The 13,455-nt window shown below is 40.9% G+C and overlaps 1 protein-coding gene across 1 annotated transcript in view; it reads left to right on the forward strand.

The window, feature by feature from the left end:
• The window catches only part of ccdc169 (coiled-coil domain containing 169), a gene marked incomplete at both ends in the record, with an annotated part of 8,691 nt that extends 2,395 nt beyond the window's left edge, over positions 1 to 6,296 (forward strand). Inside the window, 4 exons of the mRNA XM_080749269.1 lie at positions 557 to 655; positions 5,309 to 5,362; positions 5,646 to 5,722; positions 6,119 to 6,296. Of these exons, the coding sequence (XP_080605395.1) occupies positions 557 to 655; positions 5,309 to 5,362; positions 5,646 to 5,722; positions 6,119 to 6,296 (408 nt within the window). The remainder of the gene's footprint in view (positions 1 to 556; positions 656 to 5,308; positions 5,363 to 5,645; positions 5,723 to 6,118) is intronic.
• Positions 6,297 to 13,455: the final 7,159 nt, after the last annotated feature.

Consider the following 13,455-nt stretch of genomic DNA (forward strand, 5'->3'; position numbering starts at 1 on the left):
TAACAATTGTGATCTGGAATATATCACGCATGGATGGTGGAGGGAGAATGAGGCATATTATAGCCACACAGTCTGTAAAGTTATGCCAATATGATGATATGAAATGGCACAATAACTCCATTTTCCCATTTCACAAACATTTGGAGAAAATAGCAGACGTATGGCGTTTGTTAACACCATACAATAAAACTAGCAGTTCTGCAGTGGTTGGAGGTGGTCACTCCATATAATTAAGTTGACCGCCTCAAGCTCATACTTAAGTCTACAACACGGATTGGTTAATATAACATTTTATTCATTAATGGTCACTTTTGACTGTGAGGTGATGTACAGCTTGTGATGATAAGTAGCTTATAAGTAGTTGGCATACAGTATCACCATAGGTTATTTTTTACCTTTATGGGATATAACAAAACACAGACAGAACTGAACCTGAGTGAAGAAAAACAACCACAGCAAACAACAACTAACGGAAACAAAAACACGCGAAAAGAGAGTAAATGAATAAATAACCAAGATACAATGGAGACAAGTTGACACATTGTCTCCTCTGCAGGACACACTGAGACAGAGGCTGAAGCTCCTGACCAATGAGAGGTCAGATCTGCAGACTCAACTGATGGACGGCCGTCTCCGAATCGAACAGGAGGGAAAGGTCTGTTGTTGTCCTTCTCGTCACTGGTATTATGATTATACTAGGAGGAAGATTTTTTTCCAAAAAAGTATACAGAAAGAGTTAAAATTGGGTTTTTATGTGGCCACACCCCCAGTTCATTAAGTATGCATGGATGTCATGGTGGGTGGTGACCCAGCTGAAGTTAGCCACACCCCACAGTGTTGGGTGAATGGTAATTAGGGGAGGAGTTGATTCTGTGATGTAAAAGTATCTGAGTTTTTTAACTGACACTTTTGACCACAAGGTGGCAGCCTCCAAGAGAAAACAAACAAATACCAAGAGAATACATAACTGCTCATAAAAACCACACCAGGGGGTCCAATGATGTACTTTCAACCTCCTAGACACATGAAAAACAGAAAAAGTACAAAACTATGGCACCACCTCTTTAACCATTATTTTACACTTTTGTTTTATGGCTATTTAAAAATAGCAGATACGCATGCTCATAGAGCGTCACGCTTGTACAGTAGATTTGCGTGAACATTTTTGAAAATCTTTGCTTCCCTGGATCCCTGGATCGAAATATTTGGAGATGGGGGTCAAAATCATATCATTTTGGGGGTCCTTGACATGGACATTTTGAGAACCACTGACATAGAAACAAAGTTATTCATTAAAATAATTTAGAAGACATACAGAATTGGCCTCAGGTCTTAATGGCTTAAATAAAATCAAGTATATTTAAAGAGCAAATTTAAAAACAACTTGTGTTGTACCAAAGTACTGTACAGACCAATAAACGATAGAATACATTAAAGACGCCCCTTCCCTCCCTTCCTCCAAAACCTCTCTCAAAACACCTGCAGGATAGCCTTTCCCCCCAACCCATGCTTAGCCTTTTATAATTTCGCTATATACTGTAAGTCTGAGCTATTATTGTTATTATCATTTTGGCTTTAATCTGACGCTCGTATCCAGCGTGACTTATCAAGTGCAAGATCAGAGTTAAGTAGAGACAGGAATTCTAGTCGACCAACAACAGGGCAAGAGGTCAAGTAAACAGAGTGCTTAGAAAACAATGAAAGTGCTCCAAATAACTAGGATAGCAGGGTAAACGTTCTGCTCAGTGATGATATTATAGCTGAACCACGGTTTATCACACAGCATTAGCAGTCGGTAATCCTTTGATAATCCCTTGCTCATTAAAGCAAAATCTCATCACAAACACACGGCACAGACGGAAAACACGCGGCTAATGTCGTGCGGGCGCAAGCAGACAGACACCACCGGCTTACAGGTGTAAAAGGCAGGTGAAATTCGTTTTTGTGCAGGCTACATCTCCGTCCTGGCAGGGGTGGCAGGGGAGGCAAGGTGGAAAAGAAGTTGTAAATGTACATTTACTTAAGTACTGTACTTAAGTACAATTTTTAGGTACTTTCACTTTACTGGAGTATTTCCAATTTCCAATACGTTTACTTCTACTCCACTACACAGGGTTCCCACGGTCATGAAATTCCGGGAAATATTTTGAAGTTAGAAAAAAAAAAAGAAATCCAGTACTGGAAAAGTATTGGAATTGATCAAGGGTCCTGGAAGGTCCTGGAAAAAATAGCTATGCGTTGTCTTTGGTTATTGATTTTGTTAATACCTCTGAAATGACAAATTAAACATTGGCCAAATTGTCAAATATTAGAGGCAGAAATTGTGAAAATAGCAGATCTACACGCTCACAACGCCTCACGTTTACGAGGCGTTGTGAGCATGTAGATCGGCTATTTTCACAATAAAACCGTTTTATACAAAATTCCTTATAGTGCTCGTCAGGGTGCCGGGGTCCCCAGTTCACATATGATTATTTCGGGGGTCACGGCCTGAAAAGGTTGAGAACCACTGGCATACACTACCTGTCTTTGGGCATTGCGCATAGGAGTAAGCGACCTGTTATTGAGCTGAATTATTGTTATATCCTGGAAATTGGGTTAAATATTCTGGAAAAGTTTTGGAAATTAATTGGTAAAAATGTGTGGGAACCCTGACTACATCTCAGATCCAAATATTGTAGGCTACTGTTACTCCACTGCAATTATTTGAACACTTGAGTTACTAGTTACTTTGTAGATTTTGATTATTATTACAAAACATACATTAACCACTTCAGCCCTATATTCATTTCGGCCACAATGCGTTGCGACACGACACATTGTGAGCTTGTAGATCTGCTATTTTCAAAAGATTTGTATACATTTGAAAACTTGTGAAACAGGACATTCTGCAATAAGGAGTACTTTTACTTTTGGTACTTTAAGTACATTTTTATACCAATACTTTTGTACTTTCCTCAAGTACATTTTGAATTCCGGACTTTTGCTTGTATACAGAGTAGTTCTACATTGCAGTATTGATACTTTTAAAACAAAAAGGTCTAGCCAAATGTTTGAGGGGGGCACGGTGGTGCAGTGGTTAGCACTTCGCCTCACAGCTAGAAGGTCCTGGGTTCGATTCCCGCCGGGGAAAGCTGTGGGCGCTGGGGGCGTGTTCCTCCACCTGCGTCATCAGCACCCACACCCTAGGTGGGGTTGGCGATAGGGCCTTTCTGTGGTGAGTTTGCATGTTCTCCCCGTGTCTCCTTGGGCATAGGCCCTCACACAAAAACATGCAGTAGTCCTGGTTTCTATACCACCTCCCCCTAGCCAGCCGGGTGCTCCCCAATGTCCCCTGGCGCGGCAGGGGGAGAGCGGAAACCAGGACTACAGGTTAGGTAGTCACGGGTGAGAAAAAATGGGTTGCAAAAACTGTGGGATAAAAAACATTAAAAAAAAAAAAGTAAAACATTTGAGTACTTTTTCCACCACTGCCATCCTTACAGCATGTACATGAAGTTTAAACTTGAGGTGCCTAGTGGTATGTATACTGTTCATGATATAGTAAACCTGTAGTAGATAGATAGATAGATAGATAGATACCTTTATTATCCCAAGGGGGAAATTTAGTTGTCCAGTAGTAGAAGTAGAAGAATATCAGTGCGTTGTGTTGTGCATGAGATTAAGAAGCAGGCTATCAACGTGTGTCAGGTTCAACCGGATAGTCCTCAAAAGGTAACGTTCACTAATCCACAGGTATAGCAGGTCCAAGGGAAAAGCAAAAGTCCAGGGCCAGCCTGATGACAGGCGGTGGTCCTGCCTTTGTACAACAGTGTGATGGTAGCCGGGTGGAAGCTGTTCATAAACCTAGAGCACATTGTAATCCTGTCTCTGAAGGCTGTGACATTTAGATACAGATAGATACAGTACATATGTATGGTAGATTGATTCATTGATTCATTGAACTGTTAAGTACCGTTGGCCTAGCATACAGTAGGACACTGATAGCCAGAAGTTAAACATTAACCTATTTCTTGCTTGTAATGTTATTATGCAAGATCATTGTGTGGCTTGACTCGGCCAGCTGGAATGCTGACTAAAACCACATTGGTTTCCGCTGTTATTTAAATTTCAACTCGACTTCCAATTACTTTGTCACATCACAGGTGTGCAGGTGTAGATTAGTGGGCGTGGTTATTTTCTGTTCAAGCTCCCAACATTTTACATTTACAAAATATACTAGTCATATAAGAATAGAGAAAGAAACAAAGGAAAAGGGTTACATATACATAAGGTGCGAGCTCTAAAGAAATAAAACATTAAGCAGAACATCACAGTTTGTGCAAGTAAGTTAGCAGCAGATATATGTAGAATATATACTGTATATATATATATATATATATATATATACACAGTATATATATGTTACAGTACGTTTGGGTAACTCAGTACGTTCATTGTAAGAGCGCTTGTTTTGTCGTTCACCACACACCAATCACCACCAGATGGCGACACAGCCATTCACTAGTGAAGGCGCTGACGTCACTCGTTTGCGACTCTCTTTCTTTATTTACTAGCCTAGCTCGGCAGTGTTTAGCCATTAGCTTACTATGAGCTAGGGAGCGCTCCATTGTAGTCACTTGGACAGGGCGTTTATCGTGGGCTTGGCATAAATATAACGATTGCATTCACCACGGCTTCGTAACTCGCGCGGCTGGCCCTGGCCCGCTCTCCGCTGGCCTTCGCGCCGCTTGCAATGTCGTGGACAATCGAGCGGCTCCGCCTGGAGGACGTTGTTGTGGCGACCGCTTGTTCCGCCCCGTGCCGCACGACGAGTGCTCCGTTTCTCGACCGTACTGTTTCTCTATCAAACCGTGACATATATATATACACAGTATATATATATATATATATATAAATATATATATATATATATATATATATATATACATACAGTATATATATATATATATTTAAAAAACCAAATCTGTTACATTTCAAGAAATACCCCAAAATATCCTGTTCCAATGGGTCCAGTGTAGTTATTATTTAGTCACAAGCTCTTGTTATATACTGTTGCTGTTCATTGATTCAATATTTATAAAACCCCTCAGACAGAATTAACCTCTTTCCAAAGCGCACAACGCAACTTATAACATCACGACAGGATGTGTGAGCTTGTACGTTGGTTATTTCCGATACTTTTGCATAATAACCCTGTTGTATGATGAAGTATGAAATATGGAGATCAAGATTTCTGCCTGGAAGTAACGCTGTGCGGATAATGCCTTATTTGCTTTCATTTCATCTCTTTTTCTTTGAATATCAGGCGTTCCACAAAACAAATGATGAAAGACGAGCATATCTCTCGGAAATCGCCAAGGTAAGCATTTGTGACCTTGTTCTGTACAGCATTTTTTACCTTGTTTGGAAAAGTCTATCTATACATATAAATTAATTATCATTAAATGTAGCAGTTGGGATATTTGCCAAGTATATTTGCATGTGTTGATTTGTTGCATTTTATTCTGTTATTAAATCAACTGTAGGAGAATTCTCTTGTAATGAAAAGCTGCTACAATCGGAAGTGTCATGTGCCAACTTGTAATTTGTTTTTGGTTGTTGTGAAAATGCACGCACACGCACACTGTCTCTTCCTTTTCTAGCTGTCTTCAACCATTGAAGCCAACAGGAGACAGTACTCCACCCAGCCACGAGAGGCACCAGAGAGCCACCCAGCTAGGTCAGTAACTGTAGCCGTAAATACAATCAAATTACTGACAAAAGCCTCCCCGACTTACTTACCCAAGAACAAACATAGGTATATTCTTATTCTACTGTTCTGCCACCAAAATGTGGAATGCCCTGACACCATCCATTAAGAAATGTGTAACACTGGTTTCTTTCAAAACTAATATCAGGAGGCCAATAGGGGAGGTAAATCTATTTTGTACATATAGTGTTTGTATTTGTTGATGACATGTACTATTGTTGATGAATTGAATACATAAGGCCACAATGGAAACAAGTCCCCAGGACATTTTGTGTTATCCTTTTAGCTTTAATGGGTTACTGTATCACGTATGCTGACTTCTAATACAGTATTCAATCAATCAATCAATACTTACTGTGTTAATAGAGAGAAGCAGACCGTCAAGATGTCAGAGACTCGTTCCAATAAGAGAGAGGAACATAAACGAGAGGGGGGCGGAGCCGGACACGTGGGGGCAGGAGGAGGAAGAGGAGGAGCTATGAGGAAGGCTGCGACAGGAAGCAGACCAACCACACTGAAGCATTCCCTGAAACCCAGCTCCTAACGACGTGCAGGCCTGCTGTTTCACACCAGTTGATGAGGTGATCATATGGGACACACACACACACATGCACACGCACACGTCCTGGTGGCTTAGCGAGGTGTCCTGTCAAACCCGTTCACCACACTAACGGGTTTGACCTTTCAACATGTCATCTTCTCTCTCCTTTACACCTGCCCCTTCCCTTTTCACACTGTGCTGCAAAATGGACCATGCCTTGAAAATGTGTAAATCTGACTGGGGTGTATTGTGGTGATGTGTTCTATGTACTGGTAAAAAACACAAAGCAGAAACACAACACATACCATCACATTGTGTCTTACTGTGGGATACTGGGATTTAAAAGTGAATGGAGATGGAAGAACTAATAAACTAGAACTATTAAAGAAAAATAGCCCAAACAAAGCCTTGGGGCAGCATTACAGATTTGTTCACTCTTGGAGGTACAAGTGGATAAATGAACACTGTGTATATTTTACTGTGTATAATGGTTACCACATGGGATGGGACCATGATAATACATTGTGTTTCCCTCTATAGGCCGAGGAGAGATAGATGGAACAGAATGAGAGTTAGTGTTGAAGTGCTGCATCTCAGGAGGTTTCAGAGAAGATGCTTGTTCTGACAGAGTGGTCACCACGGGTGTCAGAAACCCACTGTCTATGAGCATTCCAGGGTGCCCACCTTATACCACCCACAGCTCGTGTTATGTAAAAGCCTCATACTTAGTTGTGTGCCGGAGTCGTGCTCAGTAAATAGCTGATCTACAAGCTCACAACGTGTCACATTCGTGACGCGTTGTTAACTTGTAGATCTTCTATTTACGTTTACGGCATGCCACAACAGCGTGCAACTAAGTATAAATCAGGCTTTAGCCGATCTACAAACTCACAACACATTGCAGCGTGACTATGAACACAACTACAGTAAGCATATCAATGCCTTTAACAGTCACTGTTTCATTTCAAGTCTTTTCCCACACTACAATTATTCATAAAACAATTGGATGACATTTTTGAAACATATTTTGATACATTTAACAAAGGTACAAAATATACTGTATGTTTTTAAACATCTCTAGAAGACATCACTATGTAAGCCATATCGCCAAAACTGGTGGGTCAAACTGGGTCAAACTGCACCACCAATATTTAAATTTGTAGCTACGATTCCCTGCTGTCATATGAAATTAAAAACTATACTGCAAAAATGCTAGACGAAGACGACTCAGCTCTATTCAAAATCAGTCACATTTTAAAACATTTTCAACTGGACCACCTGTAATTATGCCATTGACCACTAGTAGTCCATGGACCACTGGCTGAAAAACAGTCAATGTAAACCTACTGTTACCTATACCAACCTCCACCCCACCCTCCACCTCCGCTTTTTCCATGTGGTTCATCCACGGAGACAACTCACTGTACTCCATCCCGCCCACCAAGACAGAGGTGGGTGTAAGAAATCTGTGTCAACAGAATGCATTCAAACGGCCATCTGGGTGTAGTTATGATGTAAGACATGTAGGATCTTTTCTGGAGCAGTGTGGAGGATGCTGTATATTGTTGTTTCATCATCTCTTCACAGTACTGAAAAAAAGAAACGCATTGTTAGAAATTCTTAATTCTTTCGATTGTTGTGGGTTTTCTGTTGATACTGCGTGCATTTATTTTCCCAGGTAAATACTTGCTTATAAATATTTTGGCCATTCGTCATGACTGCAGTCCCAAATATGGGACCTCTGTCAAAACGGTTGAGAACAACTGGGTTTAGTGGGATGATGGCAGACTCTGAATGGATTGAGTGGTGATGGTGATGGTGGTGTGTGTGTTGGGGGGGGGGTCAACCATTGTCTTGGTGATACAATAGCTTATCAGTTGATTGCATGTACCTTGACTCTCACTGCTTATCTTGCTACTTGAGAGTCAGAGGCCCTACACTGTGTTGATGACATTTGTTGGACAGCAGCTTAATGATCGCTTCTTAAAAAGGGGATGTTTTTGGACATCCACCCGACCCGACGAGACAAATACCATAAATTATATGACTTGCATGTGAAAGAAGACTGCGTTAAATTGAGTATAAAGCCTTAGTTTGCAGTCCTTGACAATCCCCAAACTTGTCCTTGAATCCCTCCTGTAATGTATCTGAAGATCTTCCTCACCCGCTCCCTTTCCCCAGGCTTAATTTAGACACGACCATGTTTCACATCCCTCAGTTTGTGACGCACGTGGTGGGCTCCCAGAGAGCATCTCTCCCCCCAAAATAGAACAATTTGTGGGTTCAATGCAGTGCTAAACTTTATGCTTTTCACACACCATAAGATACTCCACTCACTCATCCTTCCTCACGTGGAACACAGGAAATCAGTGGCTCTCAAACATTTTCATGAAAAGATGTTTTAATCTCAATGAATATTCTAACCTGGAACCTTAGATAAAGGATATGATGTTGATTGCTACAGCTATATGTATCAATAAGCAGCAGACTCCCATTTCAAAAGGATTTTGTGCCAGGGACCCCATTAAGAGATAATTCGTTGTGAGATTAGATTTAGTACAGAGAGTGAAACTGGTGGTCTGTGAATAGCCATTATTTTTGCAATCTCTCATTACCTTCTATCCTGTGCTGTGAAATCATAGTGAAATTAACCTCTTTCAACCTGGTGACCCTATTTTGTGCATTTCATATCATTCCATCAGCCTTTGACCAGTATAGTTAGCCCAGATGAATGTATGCCCCCCCCCCCCCCCTTTGGCCCCCCGCTCTGTAATACATCCCATGTCATCGGTAGGCCATTATAACAACTACCACCATGTAAAAGATAAAGGGACAGTCTGTGTTTATGTTGGCAGAAATTTCTACCTTTAGGCTACCTGATAAATTACAGGCGATTGGCAATTTTACCCTTTTTCCATCTATAAAAGCACAGAGAATCAATCTCCATCTGCTTGTCTGTGGATGATGAAAAACGGCTGTAGATATAACAGCTCACTTTGGAGAATTGCCAACCCATGTTGGCTTCGTTCCTCTGCCGAATCAGGACCCAGTCCTTTTTGCTTTGTTCTGGAGGTAAAAAAAAATAAAGCCCTAGCATTATGTCAGCTGACTCAGGTCGTAGTTTCGTCACACAGTGTGACACAACTCACAGTTAACTCAATGTGAAAATGTGGATAATCACGATTTTACCCTTTTCACTTATATGCACTGTAATATAACTTCTTCTTTAGATGTGTAGGCATATTTTATGGGTGGGGGTAAAAAACATGACAATATTCTTTTCACATTAACCCTCTAAGGCCCACGGTTGTAATATTACAACGTTTGTATTTTATCCAAAAAAAGGTTTAAATCATTTTATTTTAGCTCCCCCTACCACCTAAACACCACCATTGGATTCTATTGTTTAGTATTACAATGCCATTTGCCACAATATTTGCATATAAATACCCCCCACAGGGGCTGACATTCACACCCGCCACACCCGCTGAAATTCCAGAGTTTTGACGAACAACATCTCACTTTTTCATGGAAGCTATACCTCACAAAAACATAAGTAAAATGCCCGTACTATTTTTTTTGGTGATCATTAGAATGTCTAGAACATGTACATATGTTATTATTGTGAAAAATATCCCCCATATGTAAATTAGAGCATGATTTATGATTTTTGATTTATGGCTATAAAATCTTACAAAAACATTTTTTTGAAAAAAACATTACATTTTCCTCTTAATAGGACTCCTACAACACCATCTGATTTTTTTCAATTTTTTATTTCAAGTATTTCTTAATGCGGGCCTTAGAGGGTTAAAATGGAGTTTGTAAAAAGTGTTGATTAATGTTGTCATTATATTGTAGGCGACACTTTTGAAATGATGTCCTTTACGTGTGTGTGGGCTTGGCAATCAATCAACCAATTGATTGATTGAATCAATCAATTGGTCTATGAATAAACAAATCCAGTGGTGGGGGGAGACAATGTGGAATTCCTTACCAACAGCCATTAAAACAAAAGTGTGAGTCCCTTCTCTCTTTCAATAACAATACATGTTTTCTGTAGGCTTACATATGTTGTATTGCTCCCAGAGTGTTGATGATTTCTAGTATATTAGTGTGTCTCTAAATGTCTTGATGAGTTGAATACATAGGCCAACAATGAAAACAAGCCCTCGTGGCTTTTTGTGTAATCCTTTTATCATCATTACTTTTTTTGCAAACTGTTAATAAAGTATTCAACAATCAAACGGGCTTTCAATAGAGGGCGCCAGAATCACATGTTTGGGCTTTAGCTATGGCTACTGGCTGTCTCAGAGATAAAGTGGTTCACTTAAACACATACAGTAGGCTACAGTTATGGTGGTAATGGAGCAGAATGGGGGTCCCGAGAGGACAGGAGGATGTAGGGCAATGGGCTTTCTATCTCTTCCATCACTCCAGACACACACACAGAGAGAGAGAGGGTCCATTTTCTGCACCATCTATACAATTCTACAAACAATGTGGAAACTGGCAGATTAGAGAGGAAAACATTGACAACAAACAACCTCATGAAAAACATCTTCCTCCAGTCAGTGCTGTATAATGGCTAGTCTGCATTTAAACAGCTAGAAAAGAACAGTGTGTGATTCTTTTTTTCTTTTTTTTTTGCTAGACATTAAAGTTGCACAGTCACTCGCCAGCTCGCATAATAGGCTATGGATCTGCAGAAAACAGCACAGCAGCATTGAGACAAACCACCCCAACCACCGGTGTAAACACTGGAGTAATATTACATAACATCCTTGTGCTTTCTGTAGATGCCCAGTTCGTTCATATGAATATGCCAACTTTCGAAGCCACAATGAGATGATAATTGATGATGATGATGATGATGATGATGAGGAGGAGGATGATTTGTTTCTGTCTATCATTTAATGTTGTTGTAGCCTATATGAATTGAGTACAAAAGGGACCAAATGCAAACAAGCCTATAGGCTATAGCTTTCTTTTGGTCGTTATCCTTTCAGTATCCTATCAGTGATGATCTGTATAGCTACTGTCCTGTACTTTTTCCTATGCAAACTTCTAATAAAGTATTCAATCAATCAATCAATCAAACCCTTTCGTTTGAACTTGGGTTAGCCTACTAACAACTGATTGTTTGATTGTTGTGATTGTGATTAGCCTAATAGAAGAAAGTTTACAACAAGCACGCACATCCAAAACGATCATCAGTAGGCCTAATCAGTTATATCACCATTCACCATCATCAGCTGATGGAGCCTGGACAGAAGAATACGCACAAACGTGACTCCTCATCATGACAGATAGACTATAGACATAGCGCATATTCCGTGACGCACAATGCTCAATCCTGAAGGTTGAGCACGATATCGCAATTATTAATTAAATAATAATACCGGCTTCTTTTTGGGGGGGTGGGGACTGGACTGGAGGATGTGTCTATCCGTTCCCCCGGCAATGTGAGAGGGAAGCGTGCTTCTGCATCCCAATGAGCACTGTTGCCAGGTTTTGAGAGGGGAATAAGCAACCATGGTTGATTGTTTCGCTCGCAAAACCTGGCGGCCTGTGAAAACATAGTCTGGTAGGAAGGGGTCCCTCAGTCCCATGCACCCGAAATATATATTTTTCTAACATACCTTTTTAGAATCCTTAAGGTGAATTATGATGTTCCCAGTGTCCTGTTGTGTCCTACCAGACTAACAAGCCAAAATATGATCCAACCAACCGCAATCGCAACCATCAGATATTTATTGAAAGTTGAAAAATCTACAAGCTCACAACGAGTAGATCTGATCGTCGATTTGTAAATTTCAAACAAAAATCTTGGAAAATAAATGTCTTTGAAAACTTGTAATGTATGGGGGTCAAAATGGCACAAAATATGTTCTGATCGACTGATCTGTGTCCAAATTGTCTAGATTTGGCGGTCCTTGACATGTTTGAGAACCACTGATTTAAAGGGATCACTTTCAAAAAACTTTTTGTCATTTTATTGTCTAACTAGAAGCAGTGCTCTTCCGAGCACAGGTCTCCACCAGGCCGTGCGTCCTGGTGGTGCTACTGTATTATAGGCCAATGTAAAAAGGGTGGCATGTGTTCTTCACCTTAGATCTTTCATGGCAATCGGACGCTGCATGCATGATTTGAAGCATTGTTCCAAAAATATGTTTTGCTAAAGTCTACCTGCTGGTGGCGCTATAACAAGCCAATGTGAAAAAGGTAGCATTTGTTCCTTGACCTAGTGGGAATATGTGTGGCAAATTTCACGGTAATCGCAAGCATGGTTGATGATTTGAGGCATTTTGTTCAAAAATGGAGCAATCCTGCAAACTTTGGAAGCTAATATTAGCCAATCAGGATGGAATATGAAATATCAGACGGATCGTACTTGATCACATATAGAGATACTGTGTACGGATTTGCGTGATTTTTGGATAAAATCTCAAGGAGTAATATCCAAAAATGCGTTTTACATAAGTCGGCCCAAAGGTGGCGCTATAAAAGGCTGATGTGAAAAATGCAGGGCAAAGGTTTATCCTTAGCCTCTAGGGAGTGCGCTTACAAAGTTTGAAACTGATCGGTGGAGTTATAGGTAAAACCACAAATCGCCCTGTTATAGCGCCACCATGATGAGGCTGATTTTAAGTGGCATTTCTTCTTCGACCTAGTGGGAACGTGTGTGCGCGATTTCATGATAATTGCACTTTGCGTTTGGGATTTGAGGCATTTTGTTCCAAACGGCTCAATCCTACAAACTTTGGAAGCCAATCTTAGCCAATCAGGATGGAATATGAAAAATCGGACAGATCTGTGTCGATCACATGACTGTCGAGAAACTGCCTACCGATTTGTAGGATTTTTGGACAACATCTGTAAGAGTAGTGCACCGAAATGTGTTTTGCGAACATCGGCCACTAGGTGGCGCTAGAAAAGGCCCATTTGAAAAATTTAGGGCAGAGGTTCTAAATTGGCATCCAGGGAGTGTGTGTGCTCACTTTGGCAGCGTCCGGGCCAACGGCGACTGAGATTAGGCGCTCACAAACTGCGAGGACGCACGGACGGACGGACGGACGGACGGACGGACGGACGCACGGACGGACGGACGGACGGACGGACGGACGGACGGACGGGAAAACATACTCTCCCCCATGCCTTC

This window comes from Nannobrachium achirus (assembly GCF_963921795.1).
Source record: "Nannobrachium achirus genome assembly, chromosome: 19".
Classification (NCBI taxonomy): domain Eukaryota; kingdom Metazoa; phylum Chordata; class Actinopteri; order Myctophiformes; family Myctophidae; genus Nannobrachium; species Nannobrachium achirus.